This window comes from Zingiber officinale, chromosome 9A (assembly GCF_018446385.1).
Source record: "Zingiber officinale cultivar Zhangliang chromosome 9A, Zo_v1.1, whole genome shotgun sequence".
NCBI classification, from domain to species: Eukaryota; Viridiplantae; Streptophyta; class Magnoliopsida; order Zingiberales; family Zingiberaceae; genus Zingiber; species Zingiber officinale.
In genome coordinates this window covers 136,861,654-136,888,548 of record NC_056002.1, presented here as the reverse complement: position 1 = coordinate 136,888,548, position 26,895 = coordinate 136,861,654, and the positions used below count along the sequence as shown (strand labels likewise).

The following is a 26,895-nucleotide window of genomic DNA, read 5'->3' as shown; positions in this document are numbered from 1 at the left end:
CTATTTTTTGTAATCCAGATTACATTACATTACAAGTTTAAAATTAAACCAAACAAAATAATAAATCTAGCTTGTAATGTAATCATGATTACATTATAAGACAGATTACATCCTATCAAACGTAGCTTTAGATTATGTTGTTCTAAGGGTTGATATGGTGCATTTACTAATCAACTAGAGTTCAATTTTGTATAATATATTTATGATGATTGAACTATTAATGAAGCTGAGATAGTATGTCAAAAGTTTAAATTTATTTGATCGACAAAATATGGGTGGACTGTCTACCCTAATTAATTATGTTGTAAGATGTAGATATAAAAACAGAACACACTAAAGAAGTCATGTGTACAAAATGTGCGATAGGAAAAGAGTGAGCTCAAGTGGTAAAGTGAGGGGAATGTTCTAGTCTTATTCTATAATTTACGAGGGTAAAATATAATATTTTTAAATATGAGGAGAAAATAAAAGGATGAATAAAATACGGGAGCAAAATGAAAAATTTGTTCGTGTGGTATTAATATACGCACCTGCTGTGTTTGCAGCGTGAAGCTTTTCCGCATAGCACTGGAGAGCTACGGCATGGTCCCATGGGCCCATTTCCGCGAAGGCGGTGGATAACGCAGTGACAAATGTTGTAAATATAGGGGCATTGAGGGGCTAGTTGGTGGCCCGTGTGACGTAGGTAAAAAGAGGAGCATAGAACTTTGAGGCGATATGAGAAAGAAGAAGAACAGAACAGGGGACAACGGGAGGACCGCGAGAAGAGACCACGGCGACGGCGACGGTGGCCGAGGAAGCGGCGGATGGATGAGGCGGCGGTGCTGAGGCAGGTCGTCGGCCAGATCCAGGAGCTCTGCCAACTTTTTGCATCGCCCACTCTGGACCGACCTCACCAAATCAATCCCAGGCAAATGCTTATACTCTCCTTTTTTTTTTCCTCTGCGTTTTCCCCTCTTGTTTGGTTTAACTTAGGTTATTACCATCCCAATGGTCTGTAAGTTGGAAGCGGCGGTGTAGTTGAATTGCACGCTCTCTTGGAAAGGATTAAGTAGGTATGTCGAAGAAATTTCTTGATTTTGGACAGAAATACCGTGATAGATGTTTGGACATCCTCGTGGCGTGGACGGGAAAAATTCGAAATTTTCTGCCTAGGCCGTAGCTCGATTTTATTTTATTTTTTGAGATTTATTTTTTGTGTTATTTATTTATTTTTCTCAAAATTTGCCCCAAAATTGGCTTAGGTGGGTAGTCCTTTCGTCTCAATAAAGAACGGTATCTTCCAGTGAAATGGTCTCAATGAGACTTGAATTGGGATCTTTCATCTGTCTATCAATTTAAGATTTCTCTTCTTTCTTGACTTGTATTTGTTTTGTACTTCTGGATAATCCTGCTACAACCAAGGGACTATCTCAATCAATCCTTATCAGTATGACTTTCCCTGAAAATTTTCTTGTCAGATAAACTGGTTTACAGCTGTAACAATACAGATACCAGAGTTCTTATGTTTCTAAAAAATTCCTTGTGTGCACTATGAACCTTGTATGAAGAAATGTAGAAATCAACAAAATCAATCTTTTATGACTAAATGAGGAAATGAACAAATAATAAGAAAAATGAGGCTTTGTTTAATGAAAAATCAAAGCCTACATCCAAGAGAAAGTGAAAACAATCTAGAGGTCGGAAAGAATAAGCTTCTTGAGCATTCACCAACCATTGATCATCATCCACACTCCAAACCCACCAAGAAAACAAGAGAGTGCTCATCCTTTCAAGCCCTCAAGGCACAAGTAACCAGTATCCAAACACATTGTAAACAATATGTTAAGTCAACACCACTAACTCATGTTATTATATATCTCTAAGAAGATAAGTTGGGCTGGATCAACAAAATTAACCTAAGTTGTCACATTTGTGTAAGAAGATAATTGTTGGAGTGGAACAACTCACCAATCCATATTGCTGATTCTTTATTTTGAGCCATCCCAACTCGTTGACACCATAATTTCTTAACTTATCACACAACACATCACAGTTTTAAGTTGAGAATATAAATATATTGACAAATAGACTATAAGCGTTCATCTATAATGGCATGATCATTTCAAGAGGATCTACCTCCAAATATTAAAGGTTCTGATGTTCCAATTAATTTTCTTGATATAAAAGAGACTCATGATAGGGTGATTATTAATAGGCATCCAAAAAGGTGCCATGCCTATAGTTAACTAAGTTATTCTATATAAAATAAAGGGAATAACTTATTCTAAAAAATAATAAATAAAGGGAACATTTATTCAAGGAAACACAAAGGAAATAACTCTAAATCGAATGGGTAAACTAGCCTCTTTTTAAGGGTTGTATCATTCTATTCCCTTTCAAAACAATCTTGTCTTCAAAGTTGATCAATAATGTATTCTATGAATTTGATTGAGTGGGGCCAACAATTACCTTTCAATGAGTCTTCATCGAGCAGAGGTGCGTGTATTGAGAATTCCTTTGAATTAACTTATGATTGGAGAGTGCTTTGTATGAGGTCTTCATTGAAACGAAGTAATTACATTGTGAGTTTATTGGATCATGTGATGACAAAAGAGTGTCTGGCATCCAATCTTCTTCGTACAAAGATGGGCACATTGCGACTTTATATAGTTTGAGTGGGGGCTAGCAAAATCTGTTTGGATGATCTCTAGGTCATTATGACAGTGATACAACACCAAAATTGAATTATCAAATACAAGAACTTAGACAAAATTGATGTAAAGAAGGAGATAATTATATCAGAAGGAGAAACGAACCTGACATGGTGATTGTTAAAGAAGGTTTTTTTTCCCATAATATAACCTAGTGGGATAATGCTTGGTTGTTGTTGTTGTTCCATAATATATACAACACCATTATCCACTAAATTAGGAAAGAGATATGACTGATTGGGAAATACAATAATCCTAATAAAATCTTACTTAATCCTAATCAAAGAAATCCTACCTTGTTATAAATATCCATTAAACTCTAATCAAATTAAAATTATTCTTATTAAATTAAAAGTTACCAATCTTCGACACCTAAATTAGGAAAATTATTAAAATGAATTATAAAATTTAAATTCTAATTAAATAATTCTCAGTTTGCATCATTCTCCCTCAATGAGGAGTTGACTCCATGTGAGTTGTCAACTACTTTTCTTGGGTCATCATGTCTAAGCATCGAAGACAATTTCTTCACTAACTCTCTTTAACAATGCATCTTTATTATTTTTTTCCCTTTGTATGCCCCTTCTAATGAGCAAGAAATTGCTGCACTTCACTCCTTATTGCATTTTGGTCATGGTTTTCTTTTTTGGTTTATCCTTTCTAATAAATAAGAAAATATGTGAGGTTGTAGGGCTAGAATTTGTCTAGGTTTTTATTGAAATCATAGAGCTTGAAGGTAGTCATGGTGAGGATGAATCCACATAACATAAGAAAAAAAGTTAATATACGAAGACAGATGCTTGAACTACTCTCAACAAATTAGCATATCACTCAATTTAGAAATTGAACTTGTATGTAAATAAGTTGACAAGTAAAATAAACAAGATTTATAATTAATCTTCTTGAGAATATTACTAAATACTTTATAATAATTATAACCAAAACAATTTCATTCATAGTACCAAAGAGATATTACTGTCATATTGTATGTTTAGCTCTCATTTGGTAGATAAAAGCAAATAAAAAAATTTAACTCAATAGGATGACTATGGATGAAATTATGCCAAGTGATTTGGAAAATTTTAAATTGATATCTTTCTTTATTAGTTCTTGATCTGAAATTCTAAGTGAGTTGACTGGTCTCCAAATAGGTCATGTCTATAGGGAGGTTCATCTAAGATTGCGTTGTTAAAGGGCTCATCTAAGGTGTTTCTTGAAGACTTTTATAAATTGCCGTTAGAGGGTTCCTTCAAAGTATCACTAAAAGACGTTCCTAGGGTGAGTTTCTTTTGAGCACAACTTTTTCCAGGATCAATATGGGGATGTTATCTTCAAATTTAGTTGGTTTAAGAAAAATTTGTTTTATGTTTACATACTTATTAGGGTAGCTGTCTCTTAGAATTTGGTGGGACATATTTTTTACTATTTTTCTTTGTATTTTATGCCAATAAATGATGGACTCTTGTTTATCTTGGTCACAAATAGTTTGGATAAATTGCCAATATTTTCTTGCAAGTTCGCTAAGTGCGAATTTAGTAAATTATGCTTGGTTAGTGGAGGTTATGTTATGTTGAAGAAAATAATTTTCAATGTTGTTTAATTAATCAAAATTATATATTAGTCTTTTCTTCCATTAAAAATAAAGATTTCTAGTAAGTCTTGCAATAATTATTATGTACAAGAACTAATTTTATTCTAATCTTAACATGAGGTAACATGATTGTGACTTATATGCATGTTATTCCAATTTAGAAGTTTCTAAAAAATAACAACTAGTTATCATAAGTATTAGAATGGTTTATTTTAGTTTTCATGAATTTATGCTCATCATTTGCATGAGCTTAATTTGCTTGACATCTCTCTCAAAATCTATAATTTGGATGATGATTAAATTAAAAAGAAATAATATCATTATTTTTTTTTTGGCTGTCATGGATAATGATTGTTGCGGTTGAAATCCGCCTTCTTGTTGGACAATAGTGACGTCAATAAACCTGCATGGATTAACATGCACAAGTTGTAGCTAAAATCCGCCTCCTTGCAGGACAATAGTGATGAAGTTCTTCATGACTCGGTATACCTTGTGGATTAACACATGTCAGAGGGCGCCGGTGACAAATCCCCTTTGATGCTTAAGTAGTTTTCAGCGGTGAAGCTTGAGAGAGAAATCAGAGTGGATCAACTCAAAGATGGAGAGAGTGTAGAAGCTGATCCCCTTACCTCTGTCGTAGTTACCTAGTTTGTAAGACTATATAGGCAACTATTTCGACGATGGGATCCTGGTGTATGGACGTCAATTAAACGAACATGTTTGGGTATTGTACCAACAAGAGAAGTCATAGCTTGTTGTAGCTTTTTCCCGCTACAGCCGATTTGCCTGGGTTGTTTGAACGTTGACGACATCTATCTGTCTTGACATGTGTTGATCTTTCATACAAGGAAGGTGCCGCATAAGTCGCGGAAGAGGTAGGTCGTCCATCAGAAGATGGCAAGGGCCTTGGTCACTCAGGGGGTTGATCGTTCATTTGGTTGGGTGCTTGGGATGAGAGAACTTATTTTGGGGTATCACAAGTCCCCTTTGGTCTTGGGTTTAGGAGCGATATCGCGTAATGTTTAGTCAAGGCTAGTGAGTGAACTCGAGCCTCAAATGGGACTCTGGTCTTTTTGCCACATCATTAGAGTTCCCCAAGCTACCACGTCGTATCAAGGGCTGGCCCCCCAACCATCGCCTTTATTGCGACATTAATGATGGGAAGGTTTATAAAGCTCCGCCCGTTTCATTCCACTACTTCATTCATTGTATGACCTTTGCTCCCTTCAAAACTCCCACTTCCAAAAGCAACCTCTCCATTCATGGTCCTTATAAGTCTATTTTCTTTTTCTCGTGTATTGCATGTAGGGGCAAGCGCTCCCTCCTTCCTGGTGTATCCAACAGCTGGGCCATCTAGTCTTAAGTCCTTTCTTCTAGGGGAATTTACTATCCCAATTGGAGGCCCTTGGTTCGATCAATAAGTTTCTATAGTCGACTTATCTAACCATCTATCCTTCTGAAATGGCGCCTATCATCCCTCAATGTTGAGGTCATCATCCCTAAACCGACTGATCATCCTCACCAAATGTCGGAAGGGAATTTTAGCCTTTTTTGCAAGTCAATTTCTAGGTGGTCTTTGTTTCCCCCTTCACTCTTCTTTCTGGAGTTTGGAGGTTTGAGTGTATTTCTCTCTTTCCCCTAAACTAGTTTGCACCCAACTCATTTTGAATCCTCGTCAACAACATCATAATATTTCGCATATTCGTTGGCACAATCATAATATTTTAGTACTCCAAATGGTCCCTTTTTCCATTTTTCACCTCTACCAGTTGAAGATGACAAAACTTGGGTGTTTTACTTTACGGCTTGATAGGACTGTTAATTCCTAGGGGGCAACCTGAGTTCCCACAAGGGCTGTAAGAATGCCTATGTTTTGATCCGCCCTCTTTCTCCCTTCCCCTTTGTATCTCTTGAGTAGACGAGCTCTCTCTTGTTTCCCAATTGGCAAAATTAAGGACTCGACCAAATATAAACTAGTGCTCATCACTCTTAGGGCAACCTTCAACATCCGCCACTTTATAGAGCAGGGTTTTTTATAACACTTTGGCCTTAGCCCCGAGGAGACTCCTTTACACCTTCCGATGGGCAAAAATCGCAAGTGCATGACTGGCGTCAAGGAATAAAAAGATCAATACCATAGGATTGTAAAATTGAATACCAATTGAAATTGCGAAGCAGATTATTTAGAAAATCACAAATCGCAAGAGTTGAGAAAGAAAGAAAACAAGTCGAGAACGCACGAAAAGTCAAAAAAGAAATCCGAATTTGAGGGAACGATTCTGGCATGATCTTTTAGGTGTTATCCCCTACTTCGTAATGCCGAATCAGAATGGGGTAGAGTTTTTAAAGAGTCATTGACAAAGACCTTCCAGGGCTCTTTTTATGGGGTAGAGTTTTTAACCAACAAGTTAGCTAAAGGTTGTGCTTTAATCGCTGTTCAAGACTGATACCGAATGTCATATTCACTCAACTCAGTAATCTATTTAATCAGCCTCTTGGAGGCACCTAAGTGAGTGAGGATGCGACCAATATGGCTATCTATCAGCATGGTAATGAGGTGCAACAAGAAGTAGGGCCTTAATCTTTGCACTGTGATGACCAATGCCATGGCCAACCTTTCCATGTTTCTAATCTTAACTCTCTTTAAAATATGATTGATGTAATAAATTGACCTGTGGTGATCCCTGGCATTGTAATAGGACTAAACTCACCTCCACCTCCGTTGTCGCTAGGTACACCAACACTGACTCTAGGGTTAGGCTTCGATAGGATGGGGAGCTTGACTAGATATTTCTTGAGTTATGCAAAAGTTTGATCGCACTTGTTGTCGCATTGGAAGCAAGTGGACCTTCTTAGGTTCTTAAGAAATAGTAAACTCTAGTTTGTCGATTCGGAGATAAACCTAGCTTGGTGTGCTTCTTGCTCAAACTTTGTCAGATTGGCCTCGATTTCCCTATCTGTGACCATGTATCATAAAAACTTAATACAGTGTCCTTTGAATGTCTCCTCCGAGTTGGCTATAAGGCCTCTTGCTTGAGCTAACTTTAACAGTATGTACCTTCACATTCCTCCTAATTTGTGGGTCGAAGATCTTATCCATCAGTCTTTGGTAAGTGACCCCTGATTCTTGAGTCCCAAGGGCATGACAATGTAACAAAAAGTGTCGTCGAAGGTGATGAAACTAATCCTAGGTCAAGGGGATTTGATGATATCCTTGGTAGACATCTTCCTAGCATATGAATTTGTGTTTGACCGTCGAGTCCATTAGCTAGTTGATCTAAGGCAGTGAATAACAATCTTTTTGTCAAGCTTTAATGAAATCATTAAAGCTCTCTTGTTTATAGAGAGAATTTACAATAGAAAATGAGGAAGAAATAATTTATTATATAAAAGAATAGGTACACGACTCTCTTGTTTATAGAGAGAATTTACAATAGAAAGGAAACTAATGAAAAGGAAATTAAATAATAAGGAAACTAATTAAAGCTAATAATTGACGAATGATCATTTCCTATTTTTCCTGATTTGTATATCTTTGATTTTAATGATGACAGGATTTCCAACACTCCCCCTCAAGCCGGTTTGTAGATATCTTCCATAGCCAGCTTGCTAGTCAGCTTATCGAATTGTTTCTTGTGTAGTCCCTTCGTTAATACATTAGCTAATTGTTCATTTGTTGGAAGATATGTCATGTATATTACTCTAGTGTTGATTTTCTCCTTGATGAAATGTTTATCCACCTCATTATGCTTTGTGCGATCATGAAGAACAGGATTATGAGCTATGGAAATAGCAGCTTTGTTGTCACAATCAACCTATATAGAAGTTGAAAAAGAAAGCTTCAATTCCTCAAGAATTCTTTTGATCCACATTACCTCACAGATTCCATGTGCAACAACTCTGAATTTTGCTCAGCACTACTTCTGACTACCACATTTTATTTTTTACTTCGCCACGTAACTAGGTTCCCACCAACAAAGGAACAGTAGCCTGATGTTGATCTCCTATCCATAATACTCCCTGCCCAGTCTGCATCTGTGTAGACTTCGACTTGAAGATGTCCATGTTTCTTGAATAATAAACCTTTTCTTGGAGTTCCTTTCAAATATCTCAATATCCTATAGAAGGCCTCGAAATGTTCTGCTCCTGGTGAGTGCATGAACTGACTTACCATGCTAATTGTGAAAGCGATATCAGGCCGCGTATGAGACAAATAACTCAATTTTCCTACGAGTCTTTGATAAAGGTCCCTGTTCTTTACTTCTTCAGTCCTAGCAGCTTGTAACTTCAAGTTAGACTCAATTGGAGTCTCAATCATTTTACATCCCAGCAAACCTGTTTCTCCAAGGAGATCAAGAATATATTTTCTTTGATTAACAAATATACCTTCACTTAGACCTTAGACCTTGCAAATTCCATTCCGAGGAAATACTTAAGGGCTCCTAGATCTTTAATTTGAAACTCTTTTGCAAGTCTCCTCTTTAGGTGTGCTAATTCTGTTTCATCATCACTGGTTAAGATAATGTCATCAACGTAAACAATTAAAACAATAGCTTTACCCCTTTTTGAATGTTTATAAAATATTGTGTGATTTGCTTGACTCTGCAAAAAATCATAACTCTTGGTGACGGTTTAAGTCCATATAATGTCTTGTTTAATTTGCACACTTTTTCACTGCCAAGTCCTTTCTGGCGGTAGAATCATGAACACCTCCTCTTCTAGATCACCATTGAGAAATGCGTTTTTAATGTCAAGTTAATGTAGAGGCCAATCTTAATTTGCTTCAAGAGATAACAGAATTCTGATAGAGTTTATCTTAGCAACTGGAGTAAAGGTCTCTTAATAGTCAATCTCATAAGTCTGAGTGAAGCCTTTAGCCACCAGTCTAGCCTTGTATCTTTCAATGCTTCCGTTAGCTTTACATTTTATTGTAAACACTCATTTACACCCAACTCATTTCTTGCCTTTGGGTAGATCAATTATCTCCCAAATGCCACTTCTCCTTAAAGCATTCATCTCTTCCATGACTGCTAAATTCCAACTTGGATCATCCTCCTGTATATTCCTTGGAACAAACAAGTGAGAAATCCTACAAGTGAAAGCTTTATGGTTTTTTGACAGTCTTTGGTAGGAAAGATAATTTGCATTAGGGTGATTAGTGCAATTTCGAACACCTTTTCTAATTGCTATAGAAACATCAAGATCGGGAATAATAGGTGAAGAATTAGACACAGTAAGAGGAATCAAAGCTGGACTTGTGATAGAGTTACCTGAAATTTCGAAGCCAGAGCTTGGTTTTTCAGATGAGTGTTGTGCAGACTTGACATTTGAGTCTTTATTCCTCAAATGAAATCTCTTCCTAGTATAAACCTAAAGCTCAGAATTCAGATCATGATGATCAGTTTGTAGTATTTCTCCCCTTGATTGAGAGTTTTCAACACTAGGCACTAGAGGTGGGTGATTATTATCAAGATTGTCAGAAAAAATGATATTGGGAAGTGGGTTAGAAATGTCCAAAAAATTATTTTTTTTCACTTGTCGTCTCCTGAAGAGAATTTTTAGAAAAATAGGATTTTGTTTCTAAAAATGACACATCCATGCTTACAAATTTTTTTTTTTGTTTGAGGATCAAAACACTTATACCCCTTTTTGTTTGACGAATAACCCAAGAATACACATTTTATAGCACGTGGTTCAAGTTTTGAACGAAATTGACATGGAACATGAACATAGACGGTACATCCAAAAATTTTGACAGATAAATTAGAAAACAATCTAATTTCAGGAAAAAAAATTTTTAAGACAATCAAGAAGTATTTTGTACTCTAACACCTTAGTAGTCATCCTATTTATCAAATAAGAGTCTTTTAAAATTGCTTCACCCCATAAATACTTAGGAACATTCATATAAAACATCATGGCCCGTGCTACTTCAAGTAAATGTTTATTTTTTCGTTTTGCAATGTCATTTTGTTGAGGGGTATCTCGGCAAATGGATTGATGAAAAATACCTTTTTCAGTCAAAAAATCACCCAAGTGCTCATTAAAATATTCTGTTCCATTATCAGAATGTAAAATACAAATTTTGGTTTGAAATTAATTTTCAATCAGAGTGTAAAAATTTTTGAACAAATTTCTCACTTTCGATTTTTTATTCATTAGATAAATCTAACATAAATATGTATGGTCATTAATAAATGTTAGAAACCATTTTTTCCAGAAAGAGTAGTGATTTTAGATGGGCCCCAAACATCACTATGAATCAAGTAAAAAGATTTGGAGGCCTGGTAATTTTTTGGCAAATAAGTTGAACGATGAAATTTTGCAAAAAAATAAGTTTCACAATGTAAAGAAGAACAATCAATGCCTTTAAATAATTCTGGAAATAAAATTTTTAGATAAGGCAAGCTAGGATGTCCTAGTCTATAGTGCCATAACATTATTTTTCTCTAACTGAGTTTGAACTAATATTGTTAAGGCTATAAGCTTTTTTTATTACTAACAGGTATTTCATCCAAGTAGTAGAGACCTTCAATCATCCTAGCACGCCTAATCATCATCCCTGAGTTCTAGTCCTGAAATTCACAATGTGATTCAAAAAATATAATACGACAATTAAAATTTTTAAATAGTTTACTAACAGACAAGAGGTTGCAGGTTAATTTAGGAATATGAAGAACAGAATTAAGATTAAATTGTTTGGTCAGTTTGATAAGTCCTTTGCCTGCAATAGGTGAAAAATTACTATTGGCAATTCTAATTTTCTCATTTCCAGAACAAGGGGAATAAGTATCAAATAGGTGAGAGCAACTAGACATGTGGTCTGTGGCTCCAGAATCTATGATCCACGGAGAGAAGTTTAAGCAAGAGAGAGCTTTAGACATGTGGAGAGCTTTAGGATTGCTACTTGTTTGTGCCAAGAAAACACTAGGAATACGAGATGAGAAGTTGGATTTTATCAGTTTCAAGAGTTGATCCATCTGCTCTTTCTTGAAGGGATCTGTGATGGCTTCATTTGTGGTAGGAATTTCACGATTCTTCTCTCCTTGCTTGCTATTTTTCCAGTTGGCAGGTTTGCCATGAATTTTCCAACATGTCTCACGTGTATGGCGAGGCTTGTTGTAGAAATCGCACCAAACCCGAGGCTTATCCTCAGACCTACGCATAGTGGTAGGGATTGTACTAATTTCGGACGTGACTTCTGATATCACTTTGATACCATCATAGAAAATGAGGAAAAAATAATTTCTTATATAAAAGAATAGGTACACGACTTTCTTGTTTATAGAGAGAATTTACAATAAAAAGGAAACTAATGAAAAGGAAATTAAATAATAAGAAAATTAATTAAAGCTAATAATTGATAAATGATCCTTTCCTATTTTTCCTGATTTGTATATCTTTGATTTTAATGATGACAGGATGTCCAACACATGAATTCGTGTCTGACCGCGAGTCCATTAGCTAGTTGATCTAAGGCAGTGAATAACAATCTTTTTGTCAAGCTTTAATGAAATCGTTGCCCACCCATATCCTCCATTGCCCTGTAGCCTTGGGCACCAACACTACATTAAAAAGCCAAGTAGCGAATTGTACCTCATGGATGCACTCCGCCTTTGACAACTTATCTGCTGGATCATCGTGTCTTTTTTGGTTCCAAAATGCATCTTCTTCTTCATCGACCTGGCTTGAGGAGATACGTTGAGGCGGGGTGCTCTATGAGATGAGGCAAGATCCTTGCCATGTCTTTGGCAAACTAGGCGAACGCATCACTATTGCATGCAAGGCACGCAACAATCTCTTTTTTTAAGTTGGGTCCTATGTGAGTGACAATTTAGGTGGTCTGCTGTAACTAATCAGAGGCAATTTGGACTTCTCCTCAGTCGTGAGAGATGACTTTGCCTCTTATAGAAGATGTACCTCTCGGGCTATGATCCTCCTGACCCTCTCAGCTTCTCTCGGTCCTTGAGATCTCTTTTTGGTCAACTCGAACAAACTCTACATAGCACTTATGGGCTACCTACTGGTCCCTCCTAACTTCGTCCACCTTAGCTCCCACATGAACTTAATCTTTTAATAATAGGGAAGTCATAACCTCTAGAGCATTCAAGGTGGGTCGCCCCAATCTAACATTATTGGCTGACGGTGCCTCTGCGATCCTGAACGCAGCCATCACTGTCCTCAAAGGTTCCTCCCTAGGGATAAAGGAAGGCTGATTTGACCTGTGGCTGCATGACATGCCTAACGAATCTAAATAAGGCCGTGGCCATGGGCCTTATCTCCACTTGCCCTAGCTGCATGCAATCATGGGCAGCTTTGAACAAAACATTAACATGTAGCTGCCTAAGTTCACACAAACCCAATCCATGTCGTAGTTGGCCATAGTGACTCTTATCACTAGGGCATCATTGTGGAGGTAAGCACACCCTCTAGAATTCTTATCCCAAACCCTATGATGGTGCTCATGAGGAAAGGGCCCTCTTTGGATGGCGAAACTTTTCATCTGATTATGTGTTTTTTGCGCCCTAGTAGAATTTCCATTTATTGCACCCTTGGATATCATGTTGATCATTCCATGAGTGGGATAATTATTACCAAGCTAACCTTGTGATGCTCGTTGGAGGGAGGGGTGTGGGTCCTAGCTTTGGGGTCACCTTCGGCATTGTTCAAGGATTAGGATTCTCACTACGGGCCTTGGACATTGGGTGGCCGATTGAGCTGGTTCAACCAATCTGCTTTCTCCTACAAGAAAGGGCGAATCCAACGGTTAGTATAGATCACTCTTTCGAGATCCCTTTCTAATCCTGAGTGGCGTGCCCGCATTCCTAATGAAAGGTACAAAAGAGACCTGACTCTTGTTTTTAGGGACCTTACTTTAGGGGTGAGAGGCATTGGAGGACCTCACTTTTCTTATATATATGTATCATTCTCTCCTTAGTCACTTTGAAGGGTACTATTGGAATGAATGGTTGTGGAGGTGGGAATTGCTAGATGCCTCGTCGCCCAGCGAGATGACCACCTTCTTGCCTTTCCCTTTCTCTTGTGCGATTGACCACCTTCTGTTTCTTACACTAAGCCTCTTCCATGTCGATATATTTCTTCATCCCTTTCAGACTGTGGGAGAAGTTGGTAGTGCTTTCAGGATGGTTGAGGGGATTTCCAGTGCACCTTAGTGAAGTGTTTTCTGTATTCTAGAAATGTCCTAGCCCCCCTCTGTTTCAAATTGAAGAGGCTGAGAGGTGTCTACTCGTATCTCTTGCAACTGGTGAAATGATGTAAGAAAGTGGAGCAAAAGTTTCTAAAGGAGTGGATGGTCTCAAGCTTCAAGATGTATAACCATTGTTATGGTAGCCCTACTAGGGTCGTTAAGAAAGCCCGACACTTCACTCCATTATTGATAAGAAGAGAAATGTTCTCAAATTCATAAGATGGTTCCAAGGATCGGAGGAACCATTATACTCCCCCACCTGTGAAAGGCCAGAAGTGGGCTGGGAGTTCTTCCATGAGAATGTCAACAAAGAAAGGGGTGGGCCTTCGGGAGACCTTCCCACCATCGTAGTCCAATGTTTCCCACAAACTGTACAGAAATGTTACGTTTGAAATCCACCTCCTTGTTGGACAACTGTAAGCTTTCTGCGATGACGTTGGTAAACTTGCATGGATTAACACACGCCAATTGTAATTGAAATCCACCTTGTTAGATAACAGTGATGAAGCTCTCCACGACGACATTAGTAAACCTGCATGGATTACCACATGTTATAGGGCGCTAGACTAGTCTGACAAAGCCTCGACAAAGCCTCTCTAATGCTTAAGTCAATTTCCAATGTAGAACTTGAGAGAGAAAGCAAAGTGGATCAACCCAGAAAGAGAGAGTGCAGGATTCGATCCCATTACCTTGGCTAAAGTTATCTCTTTTGTATGACTATTTGAGTGATCGTATTTGCGATGGGATCTTGGAGTATGAACGTTGGTCGGAGGGAGGGACATGTCAAGGTGTGGCACTGATAAGAGGAGGTCATATCTTGCGACGACCTTCTTCCGCTATAGCGTTTCTTCTCGGACCATACTAGACGATGACAACCTTTGTTAAAGGTTCTATCCTAATATGAGTTGATCTTTCAGGTCGTATAGACGGAGGGTGTCCTGGCAGAGGCAGGCGCTCATCGGGAGATGGTAGGGTCCTTGGTCATTGTGGGGTTGACCGTCCATACCGTCGGGTGCTCGGGAAGTGAAAGGCACTCGAGGCATACAATTTTAGGAGGTAGGGATGAGGGTGCTTGGGAGGTCGGGTGATCTCCTATGGAATGTACTTAGGAAGGTAAATGTGTCTTTTGCATGTTAGTACCCCCAAAGTGGTGAGGATTACTGTTTTGATATTTGATTAAATAAGTTTAAGTTAGGTTTTGTGTTTCTAACATATGTGTCTAAGTTATTTGTGACTTAAGTAAACACAATACAATCCGATGACTCAGGGTTCGATGGAGTATGGTGAAGAGTGGTATTGGACACACGAGGGATTGAAATGACAAGTAGTATTGGAGACGGCAAAACTTGGAGCAGAAGATGCAAGCGAGTGAGAAGGATAACACTGGAAGGGAGCTGATGGACTCGTATCCGAGGTACGAGGAGTTTGGTGGAAGAGTATTCCGGTGGAGCAGAAGGACACACAAGGGATGAGCTGGAAGGGCTTCGATACATCTGAGGGACGAGGAACTAAGAAAAAGTCTGTACACGATAAACTATTGTGTTGAGTTCTTGGGACGAGGGTAAAATCTCAATTTAGGTGGACTCAGCCATAGTTAACCCGAGTCAGAAGGTTCGGGTGATATTAAAACGTTTTTGGTCGATTAGACCTTCCGGTCAATTAAAAATAGGGATTGGTTGATTGATGCATACTGTTTTATCATTATCTATTTTGAACAGGTGAGTAAACAGTGGATCATGCGATCTGAAAGCCACGTGTAAGGTGATCCATCTTGGAGATTCAATTTGATGGGGATTAGGAGATTGAAAAGGAATTACCGAAATGTATCATGTCAGTAGAATCGATAAACGACTACATGTTTTTGGATAAGGCTGATATGTCACTTTAGAGTTTTCCAGTCAATCAGATAGGTTTTTCTGATTAATCGAACATACCATGTCAGCAAAAAAATTAGTTTTGACCGAAGATTAAAAAAAAAGGCTTGGGGCTCGAAGGTAATCAACCACATACTCGAGAAAATTGCTCTACTTGCTAGGCCTTTGTTCTTTCATGTTGTATTTACCCTTTGTATAAGAGGTTTCTCCACCTTTGACAAGTAATGGTAAAGGAGAAAATAGTAGACGACGCAGTGCATATATCTTGGAGTAACAAACCCTAAGGGATTGTGAACCAAGTAAACTATGATATTTTCACTTGTGTATGTCTTTATATTTATCCTAATATGTGTGTGTAGTCTTGCTAAGTAATTAGCAAAAGAGAAAAAGTAGTTTTTGTTGCAGGCGCGCTATTTACCCCTTCTTCCTCAATCGATCCCATAATTCTGCATCAATACGTGCTTCTGCATCCGCTCCAATAGTATAGAGGGAGGGTGCCATATAGGTCCTAGTAGAGGCCGCTCGTTGAAAGATGGTAGGAGCCTTGGTCACTGGGGAGTTGGCCGTCCATACGGTCTGGTTCTCGAGAAGTGCAAGGTGCTCGAGGGGCATAGTCTCTAGGAGGTAGGGATGGGGTGCTTGGGAGGCTGAGCGATCTCCTACAAAAGTACTCAATTGGGTAAATGTGCCCTTTGCATAATCTGGCAAGGGGTAGTATACCTCTGATTTTGTTGACGTGGGTGACTCATCGTATGACCTACTAGAATATCTCATGTGCCGCAAGGAGGCTTATTCGAGGGATTTCTCTCGGTCATGCCTTGCCCATATTTGCAGTTCTTACACCTTGTTTTCACAATACGATTTTCTTGTAAAATTATCTTACACCACTATCTGGTTCATACGACCATTTGCTACCCTAGAGCCACTACCACATGTTGAGAATTAACGTTACTTTTTCTAGCTTTTATCCTTTTGTTAAACAATATTTGACACACTTGGTGATTGATTTTGATTCATTTCCTCGAGTTGTCAAGTTTTGAGACTATTTGATAGTCATCCATTATGTTGTTGGTTTGACATGGATGTCCGGTAACTGTTATAGTAAAAGATGATTACGCTCATCCTGGGCGTCCCTCAAAGCCCGTCCTCAGGTTATGTGAAGGGACATAAATCACAGGGTGATCTTATAGCCGATCGCCAAGTGACCGGAGATGTCTGGTAACTGTAATGGTTGTACAAGTGGTACAATGGTACCTAATTATATAGAACTAGTATAGGGGAAAAGTCCATAGGTTGTAGTACAAGGGAAAATAAAATTAATAATCTCCAAGAAATAAAATACAAATAGCAGAAGGAATATTCTTAAAACTTTCATTGAGATTCTAAGAGTTTATTGTATAATCCTATGTGCAATAGTTCAGTTCCAATAATAATAACTAATACTGGACAATGACTTATCACCCAGTTAACCAGTTTGTGGCTTTAGGAAAGGAATTGCTTCCCTTTCAATGGAATGTTAAGCAGCATTGACAGGGATACTGACCTCCTGGTCAGATCCTAATTTAGACCCAGTGTTGCCATCGATTGGTTGGACTTTGGACATATCTATCAATGTTTAAAAAACATGTATGACTTATGCAGCTGTGGGAAACCGAATTAGAAGTTTAAAGAACATAGTGATTGAGATTTGCACTAGGCCAAATTAGAGATTGACACTAAGCCAAATTAGAAGCATCCTTATGGATGAATGACCATATATAGGGAGACTAGTTAGAAATAACACTTTTTTGTTTGGTTTGTAATTAAGTTGGTTCTCAACAATTGTCATAGATACAGGAAAAATACTTTGCTGATATTTACTATTGCTTTTAACTATCAAGGATTAAATCATGATCAACTACTGATATTGTTAAGTTAATTGGCAAGTATATCAAATTATCTCTCCATGCTTGTTGAAAAAAAGACTAGAAATTGTATACTGGTATTTAAACTTTGGTTGGCTAGGACAATAACAGCAGATGTTTAATTCTTCAAATTGTTCCACTCCAAATTGGCAAGAAACAAAGGGAATATATTTGTTTTTTCAATTGGATGACTAGATTATCCTAACTTTTATGATTTATTATAACTCATGCCCTTAGAATAAAATTAGGTGGTCATGGAAAAATTCACTCTCAACTACTGCTTCACTTTTTCTGCCAAAATTTTCCTGTTTTGTTTCAAGTAATAATTAATTACTATATTTTGGAAGGTTATCTTTGATTTAAATTTAGTAGGTTTGTGATGATTTTTGAATTTATTCACTATGATGAATTTGAATAGATTTTTTGGAGCATAAAAGGGTTGAAGTATATGAAAGGGATTTAGGATAAAAGTTCAAGGATTGAATGTAAAATGAATTATCCCTTGAATTTTCTTTCCAAGCAAAGAATTCTAGAGATCATAAACTTTTGTTTCTCCTTACCATCTAATCCCAGTAAATAAGGAGAAAATTGTGTTCATTCCTCTTTTCTTTTACCTTCCCCTTTCCTCCTCTCATTTTTCATGTTTGTTTTCTACTTTTCTTCAATGTAATCACAGCTTAAGGATGAAGACCAGTTTGAACTGTTCTAATTGTCTTTAATATGTTGTAATTTATGATTGTATTTTCTTCCAGCTGTTGCTGCATATCATTAATTGTGTTTTTCAGTCCCTTTTGCAATTGTTTGGTAGTACCCTTATTTACTTTTCAAGTAAGGACTGATATATTCTTTTTTAATAATTTGGCATCAGCAGATTATATTTTTTAGAGTTGAATAACTCACTGGAACATGACTTCTGTGGCCTTTTAATGGAGGATAAGTCCGGCCAAAAAATGGTTGAAGTTCTTGAGTCTTCACCTTGCAAAAGACTGAGAAAAAACAACCCTTTAAAATCAATTGCAACAATTTCAAGTGACATGATGAACCAACAAATCTGGAAGGACTTTCCAGAAGATCTTTTTGAAGCTGTCATTGCAAGACTCCCCACAGAATCCTTCTTCAGGTTTAGAACTGTTTGCAGAAAGTGGAATTCTTTATTGTCCTCAAGCACTTTCTCCCAACAAATTGCAGAAGTTCCACAATTACATCCTTGGTTCTATGCTGTCACCCATGAAAACATAACCAAAGGAGTCATGTACAGTCCTATCCAGAGGAAGTGGCATCATATCTCCATTTCATTTCTGCCAGCAAAGACAGTACTTCTTCCAGTTGCCTCAGCTGGTGGTCTTGTCTGCTTCTTGGATTTAGCGCACAAAAATTTCTATGTTAGTAATCCTCTCACCGATTCGTTCAAAGAACTTCCACCAAGATCTTACCGAGTGTGGTCAAGGGTGGCTGTTGGGATGATACTAAATGCGAAGACTGTGTCCAATGGATACAAAATAGTGTGGCTAGGATGCAATGGGGATCACGAGGTCTATGACTCCATTCGTAACTGTTGGACACATTGTGCTGATTTTCCTCCAAGCATCAACCTTCCACTCTCTTTGAATTTTAGGTCACAAACTGTATCTATTGGCAGTACCATCTACTTCATGCATGCCGAACCCAATGGCATCTTGGCATATGATGTGGCAACTGGTGTTTGGAAGCAATACCTTATACCTTCGCCGCCACATCTTACAGACCATACACTAGCAGAGTATGAGGGCCAAATTTTGCTTGTAGGGTTGGTAACTAAGAATGCTGCCACTTGCATCTACATATGGGAGATGCAAAAGATGACTCTCCTCTGGAAGGAGGTGGACAGAATGCCAAACATATGGTGCTTAGAGCTTTACGGTAAGCACGTGCGTATGACATGCCTGGGCAACCATGGGTTGCTCATGCTTTCGTTGAGGTCAAAGCGGATGAACCGTCTAGTCATGTATAATTTGTCTACAAAAGAATGGCAGCGCGTGCCAGAATGCTCGCACCCTCATGGTCGGAAGAGACAGACAATTGCATGTGGAACTGCATTTCACCCATTTCCGACTGCTCGTGCTTGATGGCTCTTTCTTGAACAAATGTGAACATTGGCTTTGCATTATGGCCAGCACTGTGCCCATTCCTTTGAGGAATGCCTTCAGGCATCAAAGATGCATCAAGCCTTAAATTTCATCTTTATCGGATTGAAGAACAAATTTATGTTCTCCTAGGAGAAAAAACTTGATGTTTTGAAATTCACTGTCATTTGCTTTAACAGTTCATTCAAAGTGAAACATGATGACCTACCCAGACAGTAAAGCTATTGTGCCCTATGGTATGATGTTCTTTTGCTTGCCTTGTGCTCGTCTCAGTTAAGGCTAAGGCCATAGTTTGAATTGTTTAATATTCAGAAATCATCCCCCGACTTTGCTGATTTGACCAACCAGCAGCATCCAGAAAATAGGGTTTGTATGATCAAGGCGACTGGGAACTAGTTCGAATTTTTGCCTAAAATTGAACAGTCAATATATGCTCAAGCTGATCAAATCTAATTGAGATATGACAATAAAGAAGAATTGGGCCAATTGTTCTGGATTTTTTTTTAATGTTTTAAATATTCTGATTGCATCATAGAATCCATGAAGGTAAACAATATCAGTGAGTAACTTTCAGGTTCCAAGATACAAATAATTCCGAAGCCAATACGATGAAGTATTATATTCAGCAATAATTGAAATTACATAGAATGTCAATATTAACATCAGCATAACTGCTTATCTTCCCCTCAATTTCAAGCATTGGACACTGCAATATAGTTACATTTCTGGTCTAAAACCTTTGGGATGGATTGATGGGGGCGTTGGAGGTGACCGTATTCGTCTTTTATAACCATTTCAGGTCTAAAACAGACTTACATACTATAGCCAATGAAAGCATATCATATTTTAGGCATTACATATGCTTCTCGTTAAACTTCTTGCTACCTGACTGCCATAGATGTTAGCGTACACGACCTTAGTCCTGTAGATGAGAAGCGCGCTCAGGATAGCTGCGATGACGCAGAACCCTGACATCAACAAGGAAGACACGAAGAAGCATATAGTTCCCTCACACTTGAGTGCTTTCTCTTCACTCAAATTTGCAACACCCAGAATTGTGCCAAATGAAGGTGAGTTAATGCGCATGTGAGCTTGTTTTTCCGCTTCATAGTCGTAAATACTACTTGCGATAATACCAGAGAAGATCAATGAACCAGTTGGATTTGCTACTGTGAGAAAATTGTACAATGCTCCAAAGTTCTTCAAGCCAAACAATTCAGAGGCAGCAGCTGGTATGATAGACCAATGAGCACCATATCCAAGCCCAATCAGCAGAGTTCCGATGTGCATTGCACCCGGCCAATCGGTCGTGAAGCAGAGATGGCCAAACGACATCAAAATTTGAGCTACTGCAAGTGCTGCTGGCCTCGGATATGCCCGATTCCTGTTCAGATTCGTAAATATGAGATACGCAAATTGGAAATAGTAGCCTATCCCTTCTGTTAAGATAATAAACAATGTGAATTTTTTGCAACATTTTATGGAATTCTGGAGTGTATCCATGACATTAATCATTCCCATGGATACTGTGATGCAAATGATGGCATAATAAGCAATTTGAGAGTTTTCATTTGCAACCATGAACTTGTTGCTAGTATTTAGATAAGATCTTCAGCTTCCCTAAGCCACAATTAATGAATCAGTACAAAACCAGTCATCCAAGTTATTCTATAACACAACCAATATTTTTGGTGCATTTATGCATAGTTTAACAAGCACAACCTTAGTAGCATTAACTGATATGATGGAAGTTATGATTCATTCATTCATTTAATTGCATTTTGCACAGGATTGCAACCCTTGTAATTGCTTTGAGGTAAACAAAATACCTGAGAAATATGAAGATTGCATTGAGTACTAAATACCTCGGCACATAAATTCAAAGAGAAAAAGCTTTTATGGGCCACATTGCAATGATCAATAGCAGAAAAGAAAAGAAAATGGCAAAGCAATACCTGACAATGACCTCAGAAATGTAGCCTCCACCCACTCGTCCAAGAAAGTTCCAAATACTGATCATGGAGACAAAGATGTGGGTGTCTACATAGCCCAAAGATTGGCTCATCTGACCCAAATTATCGATAACTGTCAGACCAGATCCTGATCCCAACAAAAGAGAGAAAAACAGTAGCCAAAAATCTGCTTTAATAAGTGCTTGCAACAGAGTGAAATCCTCTCCCCTGCGCGGGCCTTTTCTCCGTTTGATCCTCACAGCCCCATCAGCTGCAGCTAACAAAAGTCTTGCCTGCAAGTGTGCTATTCTCTTCTGCCTCTCCAATTCAGGAAGCAAGTCAACTTCCTTAAGTTTCTCATCCTCAACCTCACTCAATATCACCTCCTGTCCTTTTGCAGGTCCTTCTTGTTCTTCCTGATGCTCAGGCAAAAGACTCTCCTGACTCGGTGGAAGATCACTCCAACATGTCAAGAACACAGGTACGATAATAGGGAGTAAAAGCACAAAGAGTAGAATGAGTGTAAATGTAGTAGTGATAGATCTGCTCAGGTCGACTAGGTCTTCAAGTAGCATGACACCCAATAGATAAGCAGCAAGAAGCAGGCAGACACTGTAGATGAAGGTAAAACTATGTTCATCTGAAGGTTTCACTTGTCTGTGTCCTCCAGTTGGTCTGACAATGAACATTAAGGCAATGACTACCATCGTCGGACCAACCGCAACCATAAAAATGAGAGCAGCATGATCAGGGGTGTGCATCATCACATATATCTGAGTTAAAATAGCCCCACTCAGACCAGCAAATCCCTTCAGAATGCCCACTACAGGCCCCCTGTTTTGGGGGAAGTTCTGTACACAGGAAACCAGTGCTGCAGTATTGAAGTAGGTCTCACCATTGTTCCCCACGAATATAAGAATGCACATCTAGAAATCAACAAAGGTAGATAGATTAAAAGAGCAGTCCGGTGCTCGAAACTCCCCTCATGCGGGATCTCGGGGAATGATTTATTGTACGCAGTCTTATTCTGTTTTTTTGCAAGAGACTATTTTCAGAATTCGAACATGTGACCTTTTGATCACATGACAACAATTTTACCGTTGCGCCAAGACTCTCTTTCAAAGGTAGATTAAGAAAGAAAAATATTTTGGATAACTGATCAGCCATTCAAGAGTAATAAGTTATGCAAAAGTTGAAACCCACCCCATCCCACGAATTCTGGAAATATGAAATGAAACAATTTGTAGAATCTATAAGTTCATACCAGTTATCAATTACTTCATTCACAACATAATCTAACATGCAGTTAAAGAGTTATTGCGTGCTTTATTTGGATTATATTCAAACAAACAAGAACAAACAGAGGAGCTTGTTAGGGTTTTCAAAGCCAGGGTATAACTATAATTGGGAGAGGATAACTTTTGTTATTACCAGCGAGAGAACTAACTAGGCATCTACAGAGGGACTATAAAAACCGAATCCAAAGCATCGAGAAAAGGTAAAAATAAACTTGTAGTCAAGAAATAAACCCTAATGAAGTTGATACGGTGATAAAGATGACCTTCAAAAAGTAGGTCAAAGCCGGGAGGATCAGTTGATATGGAGATCAAAGTCACAAGGTCGGACGGACTTGGAATGGTTGACTAGGCAAGATTAGGTTGGCCGAGCAGGCCTCACAATACCGGTTGAACGTGAAGGGCCAGCCAGATCGGCCAAATTGTCGTCCTTCGCAACTCGCAAATAGAATTTGGAGTTAAGTACCGATGTACCCGACCCACCATCCTAGCCGATCGGACCTAAGGTTCGATCGGGCACAGGGCCGATCGGTCGAGTGAAGAACAAGTTGATGGTTGCGTTCTGAAAAGCCTAGCTTGTAATCGCCTGGCCAAGTGGTCTCTGGTCGACCTATAACTAAACCAAATACCTCTCATATTGTACTCTTTTAAAAGTTTATGCCAAAAAGAACAGAGAATATCTTGTCGGCAAATTGTCCTTTAGAAGCTTCCAGTCTGTCAAGTCACAACGACTTATGGGCCCGCCCTTTCAAAGGAAAATTTTGGGAAATGTATTAATGTTTTGAGATGGGTGCATAATATAATAATGACATTATAAAAAAGATCTTCATCGATAGACGAGATATGCGATGTTTCTTATTTACACATGCTATTTGCTACAGTTGACAGCTATTACTTCTTTCTACAAAACTGAGCACTGACTAAAGCATCGGAGAACTAACATCGGAGACTCCTTTCCTAACCCAGCACTAACGCTTCTTGTATTGTAGGATAACACGAAGTCTTCATCAAGTCAACAGTAAAACGACGTATCTAGCTCACCGATTTTACCAATTTTGGAGAGGATAAGAAGTTATCATGAACTATAAAAACTCACCGCCCAGAGAGGCAAAACCGGGATTTTGCCAGCGACAACGAGCCAAACCAATCCATATCCGACGAGGTTCTGCATCGCTCCGACGAGGAGCGCAGCCCAGAGCGGCATGACTTCACAGAGCGTGCCGGCGAGGAACCCAACGCTGTCCCCGAGGTCTTTGACAACGCCGAGGCAGGCGATCTGGCGCTGGTTGTACCCTAGCGAGCTCTTGATCACCGGCGATATGCTTCCGAACAAGTAGCCGATGCCCGACCAAGACTGCATCCACATTGCCGCCACCAGAACCAGCCATCGGTCGTAGAACAAGGACTTGAGCTTCCCTTGGAAACTGCTCATGCTTGTGATAAAAAAACAAAAACAAAAACAAAAAAATGACGATCAAAGACTTGATTTTTGTGATCGTTGTATAATGGGTAGTGGTGGAGCAAAGAGAGAGAGTGACTAGAGGAGTGTTGGAATTGGCTTTTGTTGTGAATTGAATTGAACAGAGTTTAAGTTTTGTCCACGTTCGTTGGGGTCGTAATTATTATCACTATGGAGATAGGATTTCAAATCATAGGTTTTTAAATAGAGTAACTTTTAACATAGCCCCTCATGTTTACTTGTTTTCAAAACTATCCTTGAAATTTTAGCAAATATAAATATGCATATCCACGCGCATAAGCAAGAAGTACGATAAAAATTCAGGGAGGAGCATAATGATTATATACACTCTCTATTGTCAAACTATTCCCTTATAGAAAGTTAATTTAATATCATATTTAATTTTAACAAAAAAAAATTAAGAAAAATATATATATATTTAAGATTATTATCTAAAATATTCATAGAAGATTATCCGCTCGCAATATTAACAATCTTAAGATATTAGATTAAAGAGAAACGATAGAACATATTTTTTTATATAAAATAATTATAGAAAATTACTGATAAATCTTAAAATTATTTTTAAAGAATATTAACATAATTTTATTTTAAGATTCAGATTTTTAATAAAATAATTATATATATATATATATAAATAGAATTTTAATAAAAAAAGTTAAAATTGAAAGGAGGTTAATAAAAAAAATAAAAAAAATAAAAAATATTTTTGTTATTTTTTATCTTTTAGATAGCTAATTAAAAGAGAAAAAAATAAACAAAATTAAAAATTAAATAACTAAAAAAAATTATTTGGTATTGTTTTAGTTAAAGCATCATCAGCTTGGTGCTAATTTCGTTAAAGCATCCTCACATTGGTGTTAATTTCATCAAAATATCACCACTTTTGTGTTGATTTTATGAAAGCATCATCACCTACATGAATTTTTGAAACATATCGTGCATGGCTAGGAAAGTCTTGAATTTGAGACTTTAGGATACAATAAGAGTGACAAGCTATGCAGAATCTTATCTGATTTAAATTGGATCATATCAAAGCTATCTAAAGTCATCAATAGATTTTACTTAAAATTTATTGATGAACTTAGAAAATTTAAAATTTTAAAACTTGGGCATAAAGTGGAAGAGGAGAGTGTAAAGAAAGTAGATAGATGTGTAATCCTAATTTTAAGCCTCCTACATTAAGTTATGACTTCATGTTAATTAACATGTTCGATGAATTTTTGAAAACATATTGTGCACGGCTAAGAGGCATTGAATATGAGACTTTAAAGCATGATGAGACTGAGGAACATTATATAAATCTATAGGACTTAGATTGAGTTTCATCAGAGCTGTCTAAGAATATCAATGTGTTTTGCCTGAAACACATTGATGAATCCTAAAGTATTTAGATTTGAAACTTGGGTGGGGTGAAAGAGAAGAGTAAAAGGAAGGTAGATATGATATGCAATTCTAGTTATGAGTCTCCTATAAGTTATGGGTCCGTGTCAATTGATATTTTCATTGAATTTTTAAAAATAGATTGTGCATGGCTAAGAAGACCTTAAATATGGTGACAAAAGATGAATACGCTTGTCCCAGCCCCCCCCCGTCAACTCATCCCAGGGTCAACACGGAGAAAGTAAATCACGGACGACTACTAGCCTTTGGAATAGTGACTAACACATAAGAGAGGTATTTACCTCGGCTTTGTCAAGATTCGAATCCCAGACCTCATGGTGGTAACATTTCATGCGCTAGCCATTAGACCCATCCGAGAGAACTAAGAAGACCTTTAATATGAGACTTTAGAACACGATCAGTGATTTTCCCAAACTATGGTACTGATATTTCTAAAATAACACTACAATGGTCTTCCTTCAAAATTTTAAAATTTTTAAACGACAGCATCATATTTTCATATTTCCCCAAAAAATATATTTAATTCCAAAAATACTTTTCCAACCTTTAAACTCCAAATTAAACTAAAAAAATTTATTTTCTTTAATTTGAACTGAAACTAATTTAAATTGAACCAAAGGAGTTTCATACAAAAAGTCATTAATAATCCTAAAAAAACTCAAAAAAAATTATTAAAAAATTACATCATTAAACTCATAATGATCTACTAAATTTATCCATATTTTTTTTAAAAAAAAATAAATTGTAATAAAAGATTTTTAAAAATATAAAAATATAAAAGATGATTAATAAAAAATTTAAAATTAAAGAAGCATTAATAAAAATCATTTCTGTTATTTTTAATTTTCTAAATAACTAATTAAAAGAGTAAAAAATAAATTAAATAACTAAAAATAAAAAATTTACTTTGGTATTATTTTTCTTAGATGTTACAAAAGATGATTCATCCGTTTCCAATACTTCTATCAATCCGTCCATTTCATATGTCAATCGTACCGTCTAGAGGGATAGAATTATTTTTGTTAGTATCATCATCCGCTGATTTCATTAATATTTAGAAATATCCTCTCTCTTAATAGTTGAGGACAAGATTAGTGCAGTGTTAGAACTGGCTTTTGTGTACAGAAGAAGTTAAGTTTTGTCCACGCACGTTAGGGCCGTAATTAATCATCGTTATAGATAGGATTTCAAATCACAGGTTTTTGCATAGAGTAATTTTTAGCAAACCCCCTGATATTTACTAATTTTTAAAAACTGTCCTTTAAATTTTATCAAATATAAAATATTTTTCCTAATGGACTACTTTAGATAATTATTAAAAAGAATAAAATAGCTGCAAATCGCTCCTCTCCAGTGTCTCCATTGTACCCA

General features: G+C 37.4%; 2 protein-coding genes across 4 annotated transcripts; one reads left to right on the top strand and one right to left on the bottom strand.

The window, feature by feature from the left end:
- Positions 1–665: 665 nt before the first annotated feature.
- Positions 666–19,652, top strand: LOC122019839 (F-box only protein 6-like). 2 transcript variants are annotated; one of them, XM_042577400.1, is made up of 2 exons: positions 666–910; positions 18,139–19,652. In XM_042577400.1, exons 1-2 carry the CDS (start codon positions 807–809, stop codon positions 19,373–19,375), a joined length of 1,341 nt encoding a protein of 446 aa, XP_042433334.1. In that variant the 5' UTR covers positions 666–806; the 3' UTR covers positions 19,376–19,652. The 2 variants fall into 2 exon arrangements, with proteins under 2 accessions (XP_042433334.1, XP_042433335.1); XM_042577401.1 differs by having other exon boundaries at positions 668–910; positions 18,142–19,652.
- A 330-nt stretch (positions 19,653–19,982) lies between these two features.
- Positions 19,983–24,186, bottom strand: LOC122019838 (protein NUCLEAR FUSION DEFECTIVE 4-like). Of its 2 annotated transcripts, none has more exons than XM_042577398.1 (3): positions 23,737–24,186; positions 21,349–22,271; positions 19,983–20,777 (listed from the first exon to the last, which is right to left on the bottom strand). In XM_042577398.1, the coding sequence occupies exons 1-3, from the start codon at positions 24,070–24,072 to the stop codon at positions 20,240–20,242; spliced, it is 1,797 nt and encodes a 598-aa protein (XP_042433332.1). In that variant the 5' UTR covers positions 24,073–24,186; the 3' UTR covers positions 19,983–20,239. The 2 variants fall into 2 exon arrangements, with proteins under 2 accessions (XP_042433332.1, XP_042433333.1); XM_042577399.1 differs by lacking the exon at positions 23,737–24,186 and adding an exon at positions 22,907–23,669.
- Between the last annotated feature and the right edge of the window lie 2,709 nt (positions 24,187–26,895).